General features: G+C 42.2%; 1 protein-coding gene across 9 annotated transcripts in view; it reads right to left on the bottom strand.

The window, feature by feature from the left end:
* ctnnd2a (catenin (cadherin-associated protein), delta 2a) overlaps positions 1-22,218 on the bottom strand; it is a 222,589-nt gene that overhangs the window by 28,016 nt on the left and 172,355 nt on the right. For all 9 annotated transcript variants that reach the window (XR_006841506.1, XR_006841504.1, XR_006841505.1 and 6 more), the window contains 5 exons: positions 21,789-21,975; positions 10,945-11,062; positions 7,581-7,763; positions 4,902-5,075; positions 2,380-2,530 (listed from right to left, as the gene is read on the bottom strand). Coding sequence is in view for 6 of the 9 variants with exons in the window: in XM_046372048.1 (XP_046228004.1) it covers positions 2,380-2,530; positions 4,902-5,075; positions 7,581-7,763; positions 10,945-11,062; positions 21,789-21,975 (813 nt within the window). In the remaining 3 variants the exon portion in view is untranslated. The remainder of the gene's footprint in view (positions 1-2,379; positions 2,531-4,901; positions 5,076-7,580; positions 7,764-10,944; positions 11,063-21,788; positions 21,976-22,218) is intronic.

The raw sequence follows: 22,218 nt of genomic DNA, 5'->3' as shown, positions 1-22,218 counted from the left end.
GCATCATCTCACACCCTGCCAAAAGCGAAGACTCGGCCCCGAGTGATCCCTCGCACCGTTCTCCTCCTCTTTTCTCCCTGGATCTCTGAGTCTTTTTGTCTCTCTGTGTCACCGTGTGTCATTAACTCTGCCTCTCACTGGCTCGTTCTCCATTTGGCGGTCTCAGCAGTTGGGAACAGAAGATGATTTGTGAGCTGATTCTGAGCTGATTGTTTATTCCACTGATACTAATGAATTTTATGCAACTATTGAAATCATGGCTGTTAGCTAAATAAACAGATCCAGCCAGTCATCATTGCCTTACTAGGTACAATTAGCAATTTTAATATTGAAGAAATGATGCCATGAGAAGGTTTTGTGCAGCTACTATCCCACTGAGAATCAGCAGCACACTGTGCTACTCCACACAGGTTCCAAATGCTTTTAGCTCATTTTTTACAACCAGGCTGTAAAACCACAACAATGTTTCTGAAACAAGCAATGGCATGGGATGCCCATGTTGCTCTCATACTGCTGGACGTATACAGACACTTACAACATGCTAAAATATGCTACAGAGGAGTGATGATGTGTGACACCCCTCATTTTGTCTTTCTTTCTTGCTTCTATTAATTTGCCTCCGTCACGTCTTATTGTCTGTCGCTTAAGTGTCAGAAATAACACTGAAGAGCTAATCACATGCAGAATTTAAACTAGTTACCATGGAGCTGAATAAGTCAAGTGTATGTTCAAATGAAAATACCAAACAAAACTGAACAGATTTCCCTTGTGAATTTGCAAGTGAAGACATTATTTAATCAGCCTGCATGTCTTTCCTTCCTCTCTGTGAAGTGCACATTCATTACAGCATTGGCTTCTCTCTCCATAATTTGGAAACTAATGGCTATAAACTACTAAAAGTAAAAGAAATCACCAACTAGCTCTAATATTTTAATCAGTCAGAGAACGCTTGAGTGATTTCCGGAGCAAACATACACCGTTCTCATTGTGAAAGGTCAAATGGAGATTTTTTATTTGTCTTCTGTCAGAGTACTGACTGAACTGTGAATATCACAACATTCAATTAAAACCAAAAATATAAAACCATATGACTATGCCGTAACTTTGTTAGTCATATGATGTGGCAGAGGAAATGGTGACACACTCAGTTGACTTAAATCAAGTGCAGTTAAATTATTACTTTTCTTCATATGATTTTCTGACGCACTTGCAGGTGCAATGAAGAAAGTAAACAAACAAACAAGCATCAACAAATAACATTCACATTGGACTGATAAGTGTCTTTGTGCGTAGGTTTCAATTATCCTGTAATCTGCTGCTGTGAGACAGCCAGACCATCGCCGTATGGGCGTGTTGAGCTTTGTTGGCGGCATTCCTAGTCTCTGTTACAACACCCTGGCAAGCGGCTCCAGAAGCCCCTCGCCTGAGACAGAGGGTAGCAGGGTTGCTATAGAAACTGCTGAGCCCACCAGGAAGCTGAGATAATCAGATACCAGAGACGAAGAGGGATGATGTCACAAAGGCACCCACCGTATACACACATGCACACACACACACACACAATATAAAAGTGTCTTAAAGTGTCAGGTTAACTAGTGATGACTCGTCCACAGATGTGGCAATGCTGCCAGTCAGTTAGCCTGACTGGGGCTCACTCATTACCACAGTGTGCAGTTCAAAGCCCAACACAAGCCTTTGATTCGATCATCTCTTCGCTCCCAGTCTCCCTCTTTCTGCAGCCTGTCTCTCTTAAATACATCCTAACTACCAGATTATTCTCCTCACTCACAACCCTGCACAGTCTGTCTTCATTAGCCTAATTTTCTCACAACAAACCTGGGTCTTAGTTAATTAGATTATTATGTAAAACGACTTTCCCCGATACTTGAAAGAGAATTGCAGCAGTTTCCACAACACCACCATCATCACGGTGTAGTAATGAATGACAGCTGTAAAACACTATGAGCTCATGCAAAGCCTCACTTAAAAGTCCACCTCGTTATATAGACTTGTTCCTAGTTTGTGATTAATAGTTCCAATCAACAACAGTACTTGATGGGCCATAACATAGCTCAGTGCTAAAGGGCAAATCTGACCATAGGCTTTTAATTGGTGCAGCTGGCTACAGGCTTTTAACCCTTGTGCTACATCACTTGAACACAAGCTCTTGACAGAACCAGACCACAGCAGATCAGCTGCTAGAAAATGCAATTAGAGATGAAAGTGGGCTTCATAAACAAACAACAGAGACTGTAAACAAGCATAAATTCAGATCTAATGTCATGTAACTTGATACAGATAAAAATGCCAGTAATCTGTGTGATGATTTCGTCCACATTTCACCACCAAACACCAACTCCTGGAGATGCCAGCACTCACCGATGAGCTCCTTGTTCCTGATGTCCAGGGCCATATTTCTGAGAGCAGTGGCCACGGCACACACCACCTTGTCGTTGTCTATCCTCAGTAACTCCACCAGGATGGGAAGGCCTTTCTCCTTGCGCACAGCAGCCCGGATGTAAACCGACCACTGCCAGGGAGAGAGCAGAGGGATGATGGGTAAAACTGGCCACAATGAAGGAGGGACATGTTTAAAGTCAAGGTTCTACACGCAGGATTTAAGATCAAAGTGAGCCCAAACTGGAATATAATGAAAGCAAACAAAAAACTGAATGCAAGTCATCTTTGGCTGTGACTATAGCTACAGTTAGCTCAGTTAGCCATGGAGCTAGTGGCCCTATAGTTGATTAAGTGGTGGTGTCAACACAGCAAAATAAATTACATGGCAAAACACCAGAACTACTCTCTTTATTCGCAGAGACCAGTTGTTTTTATTCTTCCACTGTCACCATGCTGTTGATTTTCATCCTCTTCTTTTTTCAAACAGAGACAGACCGTAAACAAAGCGACCGTGGTAGGAAAAAGGACAGACAACGCACAGTGGTTGAGTGGGAGATATTACATTCAGGGGCATATGAGAGCGGCCAAAGCATTACACTGACTCACAAGTGATATGCTGTAAGAGGGTGAATTATATGAACCTGAGAGAAGAGCTTTGAACTGCTCTATCCTTCTTCAATAACAGTCAAGGCATGCTTAAATGGACCACTTCTTCAACCCTAAACAGCTCAAGTGGTGCCGTCTTGTGGGTCAACTGAAGCAGACTGGGGTTCTGCTAAACACAACCCAAGAACAGACACCAGTAAGTGTCAAGTTAAAAAAAATTTTTACTGATCCAGATTATGTAAGATTAAAACCTAGTGTTTTCTTTTTCATAGAGACAATATGCGCAAACTATGGTTCATCATTTTGGGAAATAATTCACCCTCAGAGGGAAATTATCATATGTCTGAACCAAGAGCTCAGAGAACAGAACGCAGACTGTGCCAGCAGTACGCCAACACAGCTTCTTTGGAAACTCACAAAGTCAGGAGAGGGAGCTTGTTTGAAGGAGACACAACAAAGCACACAGGCACGTGCGCGCACATGCATGCACACACACACACAGACATAATAAGGATCCAAAATAGAAAATGTGATTTCCTGAAGACCACCTGCCCCCATCATTTCCTCCTTCTCCCTTGTCGTTCTCCAGCCTCCTCTTCCATCTCCTTCTTTCTCAGATACGCTGCCCATTGTACTACAGATGGAAATACTCACTAAAATCAGACACACAATCGCCTCCTACACACATTTACAGGACCAGAGACATCCACCACGGTGGGCTTCCCTGTCCGTTACTCCCTCTTGAGTTTTCATGCATAGCAAAAGCAGCGTAACCTTTGACCGAGCATTTTCAGACCATATAAACATTTCCATCAATGTTCTCAGATTTACAACTAGCAACTTCTGAAGCATTTTTATGATTCCAAAGTCGTTCCAAGGTCATGCTCTCACACTTTCTGCCTTTTACCCTTCTATACACCTCCCTCAAGGCTAAATCTGCCCTCACCAACACTCTCCAATATGACTGCATGACTCACACATTATTACCATCTAGCTGCTTCCATCAGTCAGCTGCTGTTGAACCCTGGTTCCACTCCCCGGGGTGCTCAGGCTTGGAGCCTTTACATTATTATAGTTATTGCATTCCTACTGAACAATATTATATACTATAGAACACATAAAATGGTTGTAAAATGGAATTGGGCTGAAAAACATTTCAAAGCCAGCAGGATGGTGTAGCAAGTAAATAGAACATTATTCCAACTGTTTGTCTTTGAGTTGTTTATTTTCTGGGCTGTGACATTTAATGCAACCAAATCAGCCTCTGAATTGTATTAAAGTTGGAAGTGAACTTTAACCAGGTGATCGGGTTTACGAAAATGTTTGCTTGCACCCACCCAGCCTGCCTTAGTGTCGTGTCGTTATCGAACCCCTGTTAACATGTCAGTGGATGTTTGTCTGCCATGAAAATACATTTACTAACCAGCAAGGCCAGCCTGTAAAATTAGCATCCCTCACTAAAAAGCTATCATGACCAGATTACTTTTTATTAACTAGAAGTGCTTTATTATTGATGTAATCCTTTCATGCAGATATGAAGTTCGCTAATGGTATGGAGGCAGAAGACGTTTCAGTTCTTTGCACAAATAAAAACAAAGCAAAACTGTGTCCCTGCTTTCGCCACACAGCTGAGTTAGGACCACTTCATGATGAATCCCCCCCATTCATACTAATGAACAACACACCTTCACGTTTTTGGTTTTCAGTGTGTTTACGCTTTTTAACACTGAAGTAAAATGACTGCAAGAGCAGCGTGAGCCTCAATTTTACATCACTGTAAAATACTCACAACTGTCATATACTGAATGTGGTTTACAGTATATTTACATGATTGCACTCTTCGGGAAGGAGTATAATCACGGGGTGTTGGGAAACATTTTTACTCCAGTCATTACCTTCCAGCTGCCTGCGGCCAGGTTCTGCAGAGCCCCAGCTGCTCCCTCCAGGGTGTCGGGATTGGAGCATTCAGACAGCAGGGTGAGGTAGGGCTTGACGATTGTGGGGTGCCACAGCATTTGAACCCCTTTGGGGGGCTCTGCCGTGTCTGGAAAGGGACCCACGCCATCCCACTGTGAAAGAGCAGACAGAATGTACTTGAATTAATGAAGAGATAGTTAAGTGAACACTGAACTCCACAGAACTTTGAGCTCTGCTTAACACCAGACCGAGATGCATTGTTTCACCAGCTTTCCTGGCTGAAAGATCCCAGAGTACACCTGTTCATCACTGCAGCAAGGTGAGAAGTCAAACCGCTGGAGGTAAGCTAAAGCAAGATTTTCGAGGGGGTGTTGAGTCACAGTAAACCCACCTAAGCAGTGAATTTTTTAAACAAGCGGAGAGAACAGTTCATTCAGCTTTACGTTTGGGAAATGAACCAGTTCCACACCTGCAGTATACGTGATATCTGTGTTTGAGTGTGCCGCTTAATCTCCTGTGTACGTGTTATGTATCATGTCTGAAAGCAAACGACATCTCCACCCAGCACACCCTGACGTGTCAAAAAGTCACAGAGGCACAGAGTAAACTGCTCCCTGTTAGGTACGAGAGACGGGTGATGGAGGGGAGAGGTCCGAAAGGGCAAAAGATGGAGCAAAGAGAGACTGTGAGGGAGTGTTTCACTCCTACGTTTGCTTTGACAGATAAACCTAAAGCTCCACACCTCTCTTCCCATTTCTCCTCCACTACAATGGAGTCCCTTGATGTTTGAACCTCTTTGTTGAGTGACATGCCCACACCTCTTTGACGTAAGCATGAACCCCCAGCTGTCTCTCTCTCTCTCTCTCTCCCTCCCTCCCTCCTCCTTTATTTCTATTTTTCCCCCTCTTTTCTCTCCTGCTTGTCATTAACATCTTGTTCCCCTTTCCTCTTCTCTCCCGTCGATTCCCTCTCTCTACCGCTTTCAATTTCTCTCGTGCTTTCTTTCTTGCTTGCCTCCCCCTCTCCCTGTTTTCTTATTCTATTTCCATCCTTTTCTCTCCAGTTCTCATTTTTTCCCCCTCCCTGTCGACGTTCTCGGTTTTGCTCTACTGCCTCCACTCCTTCCCTTGTCTCAAGGTAAACTAGGCTAGTGTGTGTGTCTTGAGAGAGGTGCTGTGGAGTGTGAGAGTGTGCGTGTGCGTGTGTGTGTGTGTGTGTGCATGTGCGCTCCTGCATGTTTTTATCTATACATAGATTCTCTGATCATAGAATCAAAGGCTTCTTACATTTTGAAGTGTGTAGAGGCACTACAACAAGAGGCATCAACTCTTTCACAGTACTTTCTGTTGCCTGGAGACATCCCACATACTAAATATTAATGTATAAAGTTAATTTGTGTATCTAAAATCCTCTAAAGGTTCAATACATCAAACATATGAAAGAAACACTTCCTTATGCAGCCTTCGAGTCTTCCATACTGTCTTTTTAATTACTATATAATTTTTCATATTTTGCATGTGCACGGTTACGAATCGGGCAACACTGAAGCTTTACTGCGGCCGAGGCTCCATCTGATCGTGTTGCTGAGCTGCAGCTGTCCTGTTTGATAAGTTATCTGGACAGACAGCTGGATACCAACCACTGATGCTATGCCATCTTTGCTGTGGTTCAAGGGCAACAAGGTGAAACATGTCCGCTTTGAAAAACACTTTAAAAACACACGTACTGGCATTAAAATTTCACTCGTGCCGTTTCTAAAATTGTATGAGGAAATTTCAAGAGACAGTCCAGCATCCTGAAACAAAGCAGAAATCGGTGGAATATTCCTGACAGCTGACCAGTACACCACTGGGAGTGTTTAGGTCCAGTTCAGGCGGCCGCGCTGCTCCTTGGCCTTGCCGTCTGAACCTTTAATAAATGATTAAGGAGACTACATTACAGTCTGACTGTGTGTGTCTCCCGCCTCTCTCCCACTTACCCGACATTATTTCCCTCTGACTGTCTCCCACCCAGTCTCTTGGCTCCTTCTCTTTGCAGTCTCTGTGTGCCTGTTCTTCCTGCTGCATCCAGCTCCGTCTGCCTTACTGTCTACCCTTCAACGTGTACCAAGAAACTGAACTCATAAATAGAAACTGCATTTGTGTCAGGTGTTTTAGGTAGATACACACCGTCCACTGGGGGAACTGAAAGGGACACAGTGTTGCATTAGCCTGGAGAGACAATGAATGAGATAATGAATGTGATTTAAAAAAGCAACAAAAAATTGGCTTATGAGTCAATCCATTATTAAAGTCGCCAATGCTTTTCAACTCAGCTTGCAGAACACTCTGTGATCTGTGATTTTCATCCCTGTTTTCCATTATTTACCACACTCAACCACACCACACTGTGTCCCTGCATCATCATGAAAGCTGTGTACTTTCTTTTTGCACCAATGAATGTTCATACAGGGAGGGCACAAATGAAAGTAAAAGCCTGAATAAATAAGCAGAGGAGCACAATGAGTGCAGATTATCTCATGGGGCCCACAGGAGAGGGAGACTTCAGACTTGTCCACCGCTATCATCACCGCAGTTTTCACCCACTGCATCCATTCCATCCACTCATATCCCCATCATTTCTTTGCCAACATCATCTCCTACCATCTCTGTCCTTACCTGATCAGCTCCCTTCTTTTTCTTCTTCTTCTTGCCCCAGCAGCCGGAGCTCTCACTGTCGCGGCCGTTGGCATCACAAAGCAGGCCGTCCAGCTCCTCCAACCCCCCCTGCTGGCCGTGAGATGTCTCGGCAGCCAAACGGTACGACAGGTTCCTCAGTATGCAAACGCAGTTCTCTACCGTCTGGAGATGACGATTGTCGGGAGAGATGAGAGATGAAGTGAGGTGGTGAGGAAGAGAGGAGTGGGGAGAAGGAAGAGGAGATGAATAAAAGAGACATGTAAATGATATATTAAGTGAGGAAGTTGAGGTGGGAGATTTGTGTTTGATGCCATTTAATGAAACATATCGCTTGAAAACACGGCATAAACTCAAAGTCAAAGCACACTAATAAAAACCACCCACTCTCACACGTTCACTCCTTCACCCTTCCACCCCCCACCCACGAGACGGAAAGAGCGAGAGACAGAGAGAAGAAAAGAAAGATAATCTCATAGGTAATGTGCTTCTGCATTTTGTTAGCTCTGACTTTGAAATGAGATTAGAAGAAACTCAGGTAAATGAGGAAAAATGACAAGCCTGATATGCTGTGTCACAGCCCATTAAACACCAAGTTTAGAAGCAAAGCCGCCAGCTGAAGAGCATGTGAGTGTGTGTCTGAACAAGAGCACACAAATCCTTACAGCGTATGTTATCATAGTGTGTGTGTGTGTGTGTGTGTGTGTGTGTGTGTGTGTGTGTTTAGCGTCACAGAGAAAGGGGAGTCATGGAGTCAACAGAGTGGAAATTAACAAAGACAAATCATCAATCTTCTCTCTGTCTGACCGTTGGTTTACGAAAAAACAACTAAGGAGTGTAATTGAACAGCCTCAAGAGATGCAACAAACAAAAACAATGTCTCACTCCAGCGAGCCGCAGCCATGTCTGAAATTCTATTCATATGCTATTATAGAATGAAGAAGGACAAGTTACATTTTATTTACAATTTACTTTGACATTTCATATTTCGATCTGTTCTTTCACATTTAGTCAGCGCCCTGTGCTCTGCACCTTCATGGTTTGGGGAGCAAGAACAAGGTGCTTGTAATCTCCACAGGAAGTCAGCAGTTGGGGTCAGTTACTGTCACAGTCCAACAACAGAAATTCCATCCATCCATCCATTTTCTATACCGCTTATCCGTCAGGGTCGCGGGGGAGCTGGAGCCTATCCCAGCTGACTACGGGTGAGAGGCAGGGTACACCCTGGACTGGTCGCCAGCCAGTGGTAGAGCTGAGACAGACAGACAACCACACACCCTCACACTCACACCTAGGGACAATGTAGAGTTGCCAATTAACCTAATGTGCATGTTTTTGGTATTGTGGGAGGAAGCCGGAGTACCCGGAGAAAACCCACGCAGGCACAGGGAGAACATGCAAACTGCACCACCGTGCCGCCCACAACAGAAATTCTACTCTTGAAATTGCATAAGAATCTACAATGAAACAGCTAATGTTTGGTGTGTGTGACCTTGTCCCCGTTGGAGAACCTGCTCGTCCCTTGCACTCTGCTGGGACACGGCGTGTTAATAGACTCACAGTAAAATTCTCCTTGTAGTGGCAACCACATTTAATGCAAGCTCTTAAATGTCAATCATATAATCTATGAAATGTCGGCATTACACAGGTTGTGTGAGAAGAATAATGTGCTTAGTCTATTAGGTCTTGCACCATCATTTTAATTACTGTATCAGTTAAGTTAATTGACTCTGCGGGCCAGTACATACAGGGAATCCTATTTAAATGTCTCTAAAGCTTCAGCACATCCGTGCAGCTCCTTCAAGCATAATAGCAGTAATCTGTGGACTGTCTTTAATGAGACAATCAAGGATAAAACAGAATTATCACATTACATATAGCGAGTGCTTCTCTGATCTTGTGCATTTCGGTCTGAATTTGTGAACATGAAAGGCAAAAGGGGAGAGAGCTGAGACTGCTGAGACGATGATCAAAACACAAGCGACTGATGGCAACTGGAGAGTTTTTGAGAGGGCACATGGACATGCCAACTGGTTCGCTAATCAGTTATAATGTGGCTTCAACAACCTCAGTTGATGTTTCTTAATATTTTATAGTTTCTTGTTTTCTGAAAATCATCTTATGAATATGTCTTCTTAACCATAATCTGCATCAGGACATGAACAAAATGATGTTCATGCTCAGCCCCTTAAAGCTGCTCACCCGACCCCCTGGATCCACATTTTTCACTTATATTTTATATTTTACACATGACATCTATTGCACGTCTGTCTGTGAGGGATCCCTCCTCCGAGGTCCATTTTTCTCTGTTAAAGGCTTTGTTTTGGCAGTTTTTCCTCACTTGAAGGACAGAGGGTGTGTTATGCTGCACAAATTGTAAAGCCCTCTGAGGGTTTGTGATTAGTGATTTTTGGCTATTGACTTGACTTATCTGTTTTCTAGTATTTCTAACGATAGGCCAGACAGATGAGTGTGCCAGCTGCACAAGCCGAGGAGCAGACAGTGTGAAGAGGCGGGAGTCTGTGCAAAAAAGAAGAAGAAAAGACAACAAAAAAAAGTACAAAATGTACATGTGGCTAATGTGCATCGCTATTTCGACTGTCACCACTTTCTGGTTCACCTGCCAGTCAGCCTTTCAGCCTTTCAGCAGTCGTCCTGCAGGGACTGCAGTCAGACAGTGTAGAGGGGTGGGCACTTAAACAGTGATTAAGGATGGCCATTTATAAGAGAAGAGAAGCCGGGAGACAGTGAGACCTTGAGAAGTCAGCCATCCACAACACTGCTTACGTAGTATTGACTGGCCCCCACATACTGTGTCATGAACACAAAACATGAACATGTCCTCATGCATGAAAACACAAAGTGAGCATAAACCCACTCAGCTTGAACTACTGGCAGAGCTAAACTGGCAGCAAAATGTGCCGCAACACTTTGAATTTAAGAGCATTAATTAGCCCTAAATAAAACATGTTGATGAACTGCACTCTCCTTGAAAACTAACATTATTCTTCCTCGTGGCTGCGAAATGAGGTTCACCCATTGTTGTGTTTTTATTTCTCACCTTCCATGCAATGAGAACATTTCACCATTTGTTCTTTTCAGTGTGTCTACCATAGAATGAATGAGGTGCTTTCTCTCTTACAGCCCAAGTTCACAATCTAGTGTGAAATCCCATTTTCACTGACGATGATGACAATCTTTCCTTGTGTGTTTTTAAAAGAAGTGCGGTGGATGGAAATGGACACACATACAAGAGCATGAATGAATGCATTTATGCAGGCACGGTCGCACAGATTACATAAGCACAAGTTGAGATATTCAGTGTCACACACACACACACACACACCTTGCTGTCGATCTCGCTGCTGCCCAGAGAGGTCTGGATGACGTAGAGCAGAGCATCTGTCAGGCCGTCACACTCCCTCATCCGTCGTCTCGCCTCCTCACCTGCCGAGCTAACGTTCCTGCAAAGTGCACACACACACACAACACTAGTCAGAGTATGTGTGTGTCTGTCTCTGTGTTTGCCAAATAGAAAGAGGAAAACAAATAGAGAAAGAAAGCGAGTTAGTGAGAAGGGAAGATAAGACAGGAAGAAGGATGAAAGAAAAAAGAAAGCTGGTAGGGAGAGGAATGAGGCAGAGAGAGAGAGTGAGAGACACACCGGGAGAACCTGGCAGCTCAGCCCTAAACTAAACAATTGAAAAGGGAACATTAAAATTCTGGATACATCTCAATCTATGCCCCGAAGGCTCGCTTCAATCTAAAGCACTTGACTTGAGTCCAAAAAGGGGGGGGGAGAAAAAAAAGCCGCTTTCGTCAGACAGTCGGTGCCTGAAGTTCACAGCCAACACTCACACCAACGCTGCTTTGATAATTTGACAATATTGTTCCAGTTATCATTTGTAGCTTTGCCAATGTGATGCACAGAAATAATGAATTCAAATTTAATTGAAGTGCAGGTAGAGGTGGGTGGCGTTGGGTTGGATTTGTTTGGGTTTTAGCATGGAGCTGTCTGTGATACAGACACACTCAGCGGCAGACAGTGACTCACCTGCCTCTGTCGATAAAGTAAATATGAAACTGAGGTGTGGAGCCTGACTTAGACTGAACAATGTGTTTCCCTTACAAATCCACATTGGAACTAATACTTTTACCAAAACATACAAATAAATTATAATTTTACCTGTAATAATACATAACATTTATTATAACATTTATTCATTGCATAATGAATAAATGAATAGACACAACTGAATGTTTAGGTTACTTCAAAACTGGCACGACGTAAAGCATACACTTTACATGAACACAAAGTTCAGCTGGTTCACAGACAGGAAGTTGACTGGTACAAGTGTTGCTACCAATAAATTGTGAGCTGTAAAAAAGAGAAACAGGTCAGCTGACTAGAGGAAGAGATTATTCTGACATACACTATTAACTTTACATGGTGCTATGGAGGCAAAATAACAGACATTCAAGACACAAGAAGTTCATTTTACAGATGCAGCTTCATAAATTCCCTCAGCTCAAATACAGCATTCGCTGAAATCTACAAGCAAGAGATGTTTCTCAGTGAGCACAGAGCGTGTATCATGTTGTAGACAGCTTTTAGTCCAAATCAATGTTAAAGCCACAACCAGCAGAGCAGACATGCAGCCTTACAAAACTCATACGAGTGCTCATATGAAAATTACAATATCCGCATCACATTAGAATTCCTTTCACTGATTCGTGCAGAAATAATGATCAATGATTGCTGGTTTGGTTTTGCTTCAACTTGTGTTTCACCTTTTCGGAACAGTTTGTGTTTTTATTTCAATTCGAAGGGCATTTAGAAAATGCATTCCCTTCTCAAAGTGGCATTGTGCTGTAGCATCACTTAGCATTTGCTGATCCCCTGGAGTCATTCTATCATCATTTTCCTTTTTGTCTCATAAGGACAGACAAAATACAGCTGGGGCGAAATTGTTCACACATCCAAAAATCGCTCTGATAAAAAAAAAAAAAGATAAAGCTGTCAAAATTGAGCAACTTTAAAAAAATATTTACTACAGTACATCCTCTGTTCCACAGTCCCCATTGGCGAGCATGAACAGCTGATCGTGATTTCATAACAGCATGATTAATTTCTGTGCTTCTTCTCACTAAGAATAGATCAATTTATCACTGATGTTTTCCTGTCATTTTCACTGATATTATGTGGCATAAACAGCAGCTGTGTGTGAATATAAACCCATGGGTTTTATGTTTATAGGTCTCTATATTTAACTAAGTGTTGCAATGAACCTCCATTACACTGCCTTTCCAATGGGTGCAGATAGCTGCCTAAACAGACAGCAGGAAATCCAAATATTTAAGTAGTTAAGTAGTTATTCAAGTTTGGTAACATCTTAAACATCTTTCTGTAAAGGCGAAATGTCAGAAAAGCTGTAACAGAGGTGAGAATGAGCATGCAGTGGCGTGAATGAATAAGTTCATCCATCACGGAGGCATAATAAAGAGATCACAGCTGCTTCACCAGTCTATGAGATGGGGTCAATCATTTATTGTACTGATGAGAAAGAAGGAAAAGAGAGAGACAGAGGAAGACACAGGAACTCAATTAAAACTTCACGTTCACGGCTCTCTGCTCCAAGAGAAGGTCAAGTCATTTTTACCCGCTTTGAATGCTAATGGGCAAACAAGCGCGCAATGGAAAGCCTGCTTAGCAGAGACACAATTCTCTGTCGAGTCGATACAAAATAACAGAACAGTGGAAACACTTCACCTTGACTAATGTCTAAGCACCAACGACAGCAGGTGGGTGGGTGTGAGAAGGTGGATTATTTATTGCTTTGATGGTCAGCCTTGGAAATACTGACTTCTACTGAGATTCACATCAAGTTTTCCTACCTGATGCATCATCATGGGTGCAGGCGGAGGCACATGGATGTGCAACATCTGTTTAACTGGGAGAACTTAGCCTTCACTGATGTACGCTCTTAATACAGACTGAGTGAATGAAAATGTCATTCATCATCAGTTCCACACACTCAAAACAGAATTTGAAGCTCTTGACTAAAACTGAGGGACTTCAAGGCTCGTTCATCGACATCTAATTTTTCTCTGTTGTAAATCTTCTCAGCTAACAACTGTCACACAGATTTTTGTGGATAAAGAGAGTCACTGAAGGGCAGTTTGAGGCCTTGCAAAATACACGAAAGCTCAAACTGTCTGACTGGAATATACTAAACTGGTTTTAATTCATTCCTAATCTACTGATAATTGTTAAATGCAAATCAAGTGTGTACGCTTTAACGCTCCGGGACACTGTAAAGGATTTCTGGGATGTCTATGCACTTTCAGTACATTCAGGGCCTCCTTTTCTCTACAGCTTGTTAGCAACACGGTTGCAGTTACTGACATGCCATGCAAATTCCTGTACAATCTTTTAAATACCTATAAATGAAAATTATTCTGATGTTGTAAAACACCAACTGGCCCAGATCACCACAGTGAGGCTACTGACAGGTGCCTGGAAGAGGAAACATTTCATTATAATTCTGGCATCTCTCCACTGGCAGTATTGTTCTGAATTAATATTAATGTTATCTTCATTGTTTATAAAATGCTAAACGGACAGGCTCCTTAATACATCACAGGCCTGCTGGTGATCTAAACGGAAGCTCAGGAGTGTTGGTGCTCTTTGCTGCTGCAGGCCCTGGACTGTGGAACAGCATTCAGAGCTGCCCACTTCACTGACTCTTTGCTAAGAGTCTAAGTCCAGGCTTATTTTTATTCCCTCACATTTAAATCCTCCTGAAGTGGCTGATTTTGTGCCCCCGTGTTGCTTATTTGTGCCAGTGAGCCTTGATATTTATGCACATGTTTCATGTGTTTGTGATTTTGTTATATAGTTGCCTGCTACGATATGTGCAACACTTCGGTCAACGTGGGCTGTTTTTCAATGTGCTTCATAAATAAATTTCACCTGCCTTGACTTTATGTTATGTCCATAACTACGCTGGCTGCCTGTTATGTACTGCTTAATAGCTTGTGTCGTTTCCAGGGCCGTCTGTCCAGACCAGCCTGCTCGCAGCTGCCCATGGACTGGAGATGAACACTGCCACGAGTGCGTGTTTTAGTGTACATGCTAGACAGATTATGTGTGTGTGTGTGTGTGTGTGTGTGTGCTTGCTGCCTGTGCACATGCGCTTGTTAGTCTGTTGGTTCTGTAATGAAGCATGAAATATTGTGCCTTTTTGCACGCCTTTCCTTCTGTGCTGGAAACCGACTAACACACTGAGGCCAGGATTTCTTATGCAGAAAATAGCCTGCTCACTTTTTTATTTTTTATTTTTTCTTGGGTGTGTCCTCATGCATTCTCATATCTTTCCGTGTTGCATCACGGAATACTTAGATAATGCTAGCTTGTATGTCCTCACTCTGACATAAGGGATTCATGAACCCTGGTGAAATAATCTGTGCATATGGTTATCGCGCAGAAAGAGAGAGAGGAAGAGCAGCTCAGACGGTGTATGTGTAATGTCACCTCATGGGAGGTGACATTTTAAAGCAATGTGTGTGTGCATGAATTCCAAAAACAGGTGGGCATGTGAGCACCTACATGATGGTGTGTGTGTGTGTGTGTGTATGTGCGCCTGTGAACGCCTTCAAATGAAACGGGTAATCTCGACTATTTAACGACTCCATTACAGGTTTACACTTCTTCCTATCTGATGTCACTCCTCATTAAGTCGAAGTCATTAGCCTGAAGCATTAAATGATTACCTACTGAGCAAAAAGACACAGAACTTGATTAAACAGAATTTAACATTGTTAGTTTATCTGCAGCTGAGTAACAGCAAAGCATCAACGCTGTGATAAAGAGCAAGGTTTCACGACTTTGATTTAAAAAATACATCATGTACTAATCCTGGGAATGGTAAAGTTTTGATATTCAGTTATTTCTGTATTCCTGAAGGGTGATAAACAACATTTGGCTTATTCTTATGGGAAATTTTGGAAGCACACTTGCAGAGAAGTGTGGCAGTGTTGTGGCATGAGCCCTCTTTCAGGAAAACAAATTAAAAACAAATTAAAATATTTATTGGAGCGCTGCTGGGCGAGCGTCCTCAAAAGTTCAGAAAGACACAAAGACGCCCCTTTTTTTGGAACGGCAACAGAAATCAGGGAGTGAAGGAACTGGAAAAGAGTTGACTGAATTCAGTGCATCAATAGGACAGTTCAGTTCAACTACTATGAGATGTAGCAGAGCTGAGAGAAAAAGATAAGACACCTTGTCAAATCGCACTTTTCAGATTGTAGCCTTGGCTAACTTCCAGAAACTGTGTTATGTAAGAACTGTAAGAACTAAAGGCACAAAATTCACAGAAAAATAATGAAGAAATTACTTAGTGACATGCGTCGCTTTAGGGACTTCGCATGTCACCTCTCACCTAATTCCTCCACTTATCTTCCAGTCTGCCAACCTGTCGAACGTTTTCATCATCGAACCTTCAGGCTAAGAACTATCTGCTTCGACTGACCGATAAATCTGTTTGAATAAGGCTGTGTTCTGCTTTGTATAAGTCAAGTCTCTTCTCACTGAAAACATTATGAGCTGCTTCTGTACGCAGTTTCCAATCAATGTGAAATGACTAGCGCAGCCACAACTACACCAAAAAGAAAATGTTCCTGTGTAATTACTGGTGGCATCGCAATGCAAAAAGTAGATACACTGTTCGTATGTTTGTCCACTTTTTACAATACCATTACATCAGTAATGTTTAAACTGTTGTATGAAAGGCATTAAAGTTTATTACTTAGAGCAGTGTCATTCACATGTTCTGAAAAGTAGCGTCCACACATATATGAGAAAAGCTTCGCTAACAAGTTTTGTCCTGATTTCTGCAGAAGCTGAACTGGAAGTCATTAAAGTCAAGCAAAGCTGAACTTTTCACCAATCATACTGTTAAAAAAATACCAGACAGCTTATGCATTTTTCATTTGGCATTGATTTTACTTCCCAGGTTGCAGCAGTGTACCTCAAGAAATTAGCTGAGAGTCTCCAATCAGATCACATGTCGATGATCTACGCTGCAGTTTTAGCTGTTTTCCATTCATGCAGCACGTAGAGGAAAGATGTGAACGTGAGTGGCTCTCAAACAGAAGGCTCTCTCATGTTGCTCAACGAACAAATGACTTTGTCTCCAACAGCTGGTGTGTGGTAGCTCTGCTGTTTGTGTGTGAGGGTCATCACCAGATGACACACAAACATGCATAAAACCACTTAATAAAAATGAAATAAATATGGAAGCAAACTTATTCTTGACGAGACACTCGTTATCCTTAATTCATCTAATAAGTCATCCTACTGCTCTCCCACATCTGTGGGTCACTGAAGAGAAACAAATTCAACGTTTTTATGAGTGTGGGATCCTGAAGAAAACACACACACACACACACACACACACACACACACAAAGTGTGTACAGCGAGGAGGCAGCAGGTTATTTCTGCTTGGCTGTAAACCAACAACCTGGAGGGATGCAACCAGCCCCTGAAGAGAGGAAATGGAAATCCCTCCACAGGAGACCTTGTGCCTAGCCTGATAACACGGTGTGTGTGTGTGTGTGTGTGTGTGTGTGTGTGTGCGCGTGTGCGCGCGTGTGCGTGTGCTTCTAAAGACTAGTTAATTGGAGATGGACTGTCCATATGGGGACAAAAGCCATGTGCCCAATTGATAAAAAGCTGTTCTGTTTTTGATGTATGTTATGTCTCCAAAAGTGACTAAAGTCAATGCGTGCGTGCGTGTGTGTGTGTGTGTGTGTGTGTGTGTGTGGATGCATATTCCTGTGGCTGTGAGGACTAAAATCTGTTCAGTTATTAGAAGACTTGCCTTGGGGTTAAGTTAAAGTCAGGGTTGGGATTAGGAAAGTAATGTTTATTATTATGACTAAGTGGTGGTTAAATCTCCAGGAAATGAACGGAAGTCTATGTAACGTCCCCAAAATGATGGAAACAAGACCTGAGAGAGCAAGAGAGCAGGCAGGGCCCTTAATGCCTACCACCTCATTAAGAGACATATGGGTCTCACACACACACCCAGACACACACACCATTCATCAAAAACACCTGATGCCCTGAAACCAGTTCATGCCTATCACCCAACTCCCCCATGCCGGATGTGATCCCTAAGATTGATTCACACACACACACACACGCCCATATAGGAGCTTGCACATAGCCACAAACACACATACAGACACACAAACACATCGACATAGATGAACAAAGTACACACGGCTGTGCCTCATACAGACGCACATGCAGCGAGGGGATAATGAGAGAGGTGAGAGGTCTGAAATTGAGCTGTGCCACCCTGGGACCTGAACATTGTGGCCTTGTGTCACTTTAACCCCCCAGAACAGATAGAGAGATCGAAAACAACCCCGGAGAGCAGCACCAACACCTTCATTACTCTGAGTGTCTCAGCTACATTCTTCGAGATCCTGTTAGCCTCTCCTCCTCATTGTTCGCCACTTCTGCATTCTCTCTGTTCTAATCTTTCCAGTTTTCGGTTTCCTTCCCTTCTGTCCTCCCTCTCTTTTATACAAGCCTTTACAATTCGATCTGTAACATCACAGTGTGCAGCACATCACTGACAGCATCATTTGTCTTCCCCAGCATCTTCAGATACACACACACACACACTAAATCCTATAAACACCTTACTGAGTTAGGAAATAATAAACTTGTGTTTCCACACAAAAGTGTGTAAAAGTAAAAGTTTAGGGCAGTACCTCATGACACGAAGAAACCCCACAAATGTTCTGATTCCCATATTAAACGTCACTGAAGCATTTAAGTGAAGTCTTATGACACTGAACACTTGGCTTTTCGGCTATTTCAGACTTAAAAAGTGACAACTCAACAGCAAACCAGGCTGCATCAACACATACAGAAGTCAGCTTTTAACCCTGAACCAACGTTTAGATTCACCTCCTCTTTTCTGGTGTCATAAACAGAACATTTAGCCATTGCCAAAAATGGGCCAAACACTGACTGTGTGTCATTTGTGATTTATTTATTATTTGTATAACTGCAGCTTTAAGACACAAAAGTCATTATCTCAGATGCACAAGCTGCTCCCTCTTCCAACTGCAAATGTGAATCAATTTTAATAGATATTACACAGAAGAATAACTTCATAATAGCAACAACTGATATTCTGTACTCTTTCAAGCACCCAGTAGTGTACACCCATAATTTTTCTTGTAAATCCAATAATGATTCTCTCTAAACAAAGATGTTCTTCTGATATTTTTGTGTTAATGACCTATTGGACAATCCTCTCAGTCTCAAAGTGTAGTCATCTCAATCTGCACACAGCTGGACAAAATATAACACAAGCTAAATGCAAATGCAATAATGCAAAGCAGCCTAAAAAAAAATCCCATGGTTAATTTAGCCCTACTCCGACTCTGCCTGATGCCGGCAAAACAAAATGACGTTATCAGTTTCCCCAGTGCAATATTTATTGCAAATACAAAGCTATTAGTGGAGTGAATTAGATTTGTACAGGTGTTTCTGATATTGAGTTATTGTGTATAATCATCCGGTCCTGTACCACAGGCCCCCATGGTACCTCATGTGCTCTTCCTTTTGAACGCAGACAACAAAAGCAGAAGACGTTTAAGACAACAAAGAAACTTTGCTGGATTTTATCCTCCAAACGCTTATTTATGCTACGCTGTCTCTCACGGCCTCCAAGCAATACACCCGATATGGCAAAAGGTAGTTCAGATTTAGATTAAGTGCTGCACTTTACAACGCAGTGGTTACATCATTAGTGCAGCAAGTGCTGTGGTGCAATTATGTTTGAGATACTCTTACTTGTTGAAATGAAGTGAATAACAACTGATGCAGATGAAAAGCGCCATTGCATTCACAGCTAAAAGTATGCAAATATTTCAGCTAGATTTGTGACTACACAATTTAGATATTATTGGAAGACCACAGTTATGGAAGCTAGTATTCACATTTAAAGTTATCACAAATGGAACAACGGCTGGAGCAACTGGACCACTTTGCTTAGGTATGTTGACACACACACACACATACACACACAGTGTAGCACCTTACACACAAAATGATGTGAATACATCCCAAAAACCTGTTTGTAACATCTTCAAAATGGCTTTGAGAGACATTCAATAGCTGGAGATAACAGCTGGAAACAGCTTGAGGGGAGCTCTGCAAAGCGAGTGGGGTGAGGTTTAATCCAGAGGCTGCTGGTGGTTGATTGAGTATACAGCTCAAAGAGAGACGGCCAAGTGGACATTTCTAAATCATCCCAGCTCTCTGAGGAGTTGGTGTGAGTGTGTGTGTACACAGATGAACAAATGTTGTTTATGGGATCGGGGACCAGAGCCCCCTTTTCATGCTAACGACACACAAGTCAAACCCTTGAAAATCATTACTGTAGCATATACAGTATAGAGATGTGTGCTTGTGCAGGGGATATTGTTATGCACAAGTGGATTTTTGGCCTCATCGCTCATTTTCAAATGTGAAACAAAGTTAAACTACACGGAAAATTGTTAAACGCAAACTGATTTTTCTGTGATCATCAGAAGCTGAAGATCAGACTCAATCACATACAATAAAATGTGTTAGTTAGAGCCTACATGAAAAGTTCATTCAGCCTCAAAATTAGCACATGAATTACACCAGAATTGTTTAATTTAGTAACACTGAATTGCATCAACTTTTTAAAAATGTGTTGTAGTGCATCAAATACACATTGATGACAATAATGTGCCTGAAAAAAAAATCACATTTTTACAAATAACATGAAACTGAAAAACAAATATCACAATGTTAACATTCAGTCTGTCAGTTTAATAATCAAATCCATAAAGTAAGTCTTCTTAGTCTCACTAACTTCCTGCCACAGGAAAGTAAATTTCAATGTAGTTTCAACTGAAACGTGTAAACACTGAAAACTTTAACTTTTAATTTTAACTAATCTGCATTGCCTCTTGAAGAAGCTATTCTGTTGATAAGAGGTAACACCACCTTAGCTCACAAATTAGTCTGAGTTTTGTTGTGTGATTAAGTGTTTTAAGACATGATAAGACCTAAATCTCTGATTACTGCATAGTCATCTTTTCAAGACTTTTAAACACCCACAGAAACCTTGAATCAACATAAAGCTGCAAGTTGCCCTTCATTGTTTCAAGCTTTAGCAGCTAGGGAACATATTTTATCAGCACAATGCACCAAACACAACGTCATGACACACAAAGGGCTCATACAACTGGGGGTAATTGTTGCCATGGTTACCAGCACAAGTTAGTGTAATATGGAGAGAGACAGCGTGAATGAGTGAGAGGGAAACGACTGTTTGTCATTATATGCATCTAAAATCTCACAGTAGCAAAGCCACAAGATTTGTTCTCACAACAAAAGCGTCTCCTCATAATAAATCTCAGCAGGTATTATTTTATGAATCACGCACAGCTCAGAGACACCGTTGCGCTTAATGAAACCATGGTGAATTATCCATCCTACTACTGAATGTTTGCAGGAAATCAATAACATGACAGTTTGATCTATACACTGTTTCGCCAAGGGATAAGAAAGAAAGTGGAAACACACACAGTAGGACTATACGGCATGTGCTGTATCTGACTACAGAGCGAGATGTCTCCGTCTGTCCGTCTGGATGACCTGTAGGTCATAAATTATTGAGAATGATTAAATCCTAACGGAGGGTTTTGATTTTAAGTGCAGCACCAAACCCAGGCCAATTGCATGCCTTTCAAATCGTCTCATGTGATGCCGCTTAGCCAATCAAATCTGTGCAGGCTGATCACAAAGACAGCTGTGCCAGGTCAGAGCATGGATAAGCCACAGCTTATTAAAAAATACACCTTGCACATAGAGACCAAACACTGCGGTGCTCTGTAAGCTCTGCACTGGTTTCAACTAACATTACAGATTGTTGCTGTAAATCACTTTAGTTAGTTTACTTTTAGTTCAAAACACTGATTCTCCAGTTCAGGTGAAGAGATGCTATGACGTACAGTGATTAGGTTCATTTAACTCAAACTCATTGTAATGTTGTACAAGAAAAACATTTTCTATAACAATCGATAAATTAAACAACAAATCATTAAATCGATAAAAAGCCTTTCTTACCTGAGGCAGCCTGTAGCATTGCGCAGCACCTGGGAGGTATGAAGGTGGAGCTTGCGGTCATCATGGTGATTGGGGGAGGAGTCCCAGTTGGAGTGGGGTATGATGACGCTGTTGGTCAGAACGGCCAGGGCGTCCTGGATGATTGGCATCTTCAGAGCATCACATGACGACAGGTTCCACAGCACACCTGCACGCACACACGCCAAAGTGTCATAAATGTCAGACTGTGTGTTCATTAAGTATAAAACCAGTATTTTTGTGTTCTGGCAAAGTTCTCTGCTATTCATTTAAGGTCACTTAAACAGGTTTATCTGAATGAAGCTGGTTTCTACAGTGCACGGAGTCATTCATGCTTTCTTCTTTCTATTTCTACTGAATGACCCTGTCAAGTCCGTGTTCTCGGAGTACAGCCAAGCGAGGACAGTACTTT

The sequence above is a fragment of the Scatophagus argus genome, chromosome 18 (assembly GCF_020382885.2).
Source record: "Scatophagus argus isolate fScaArg1 chromosome 18, fScaArg1.pri, whole genome shotgun sequence".
Taxonomy (NCBI): Eukaryota; Metazoa; Chordata; class Actinopteri; family Scatophagidae; genus Scatophagus; species Scatophagus argus.
This window is presented reverse-complemented; position numbering and strand designations above follow the sequence as displayed.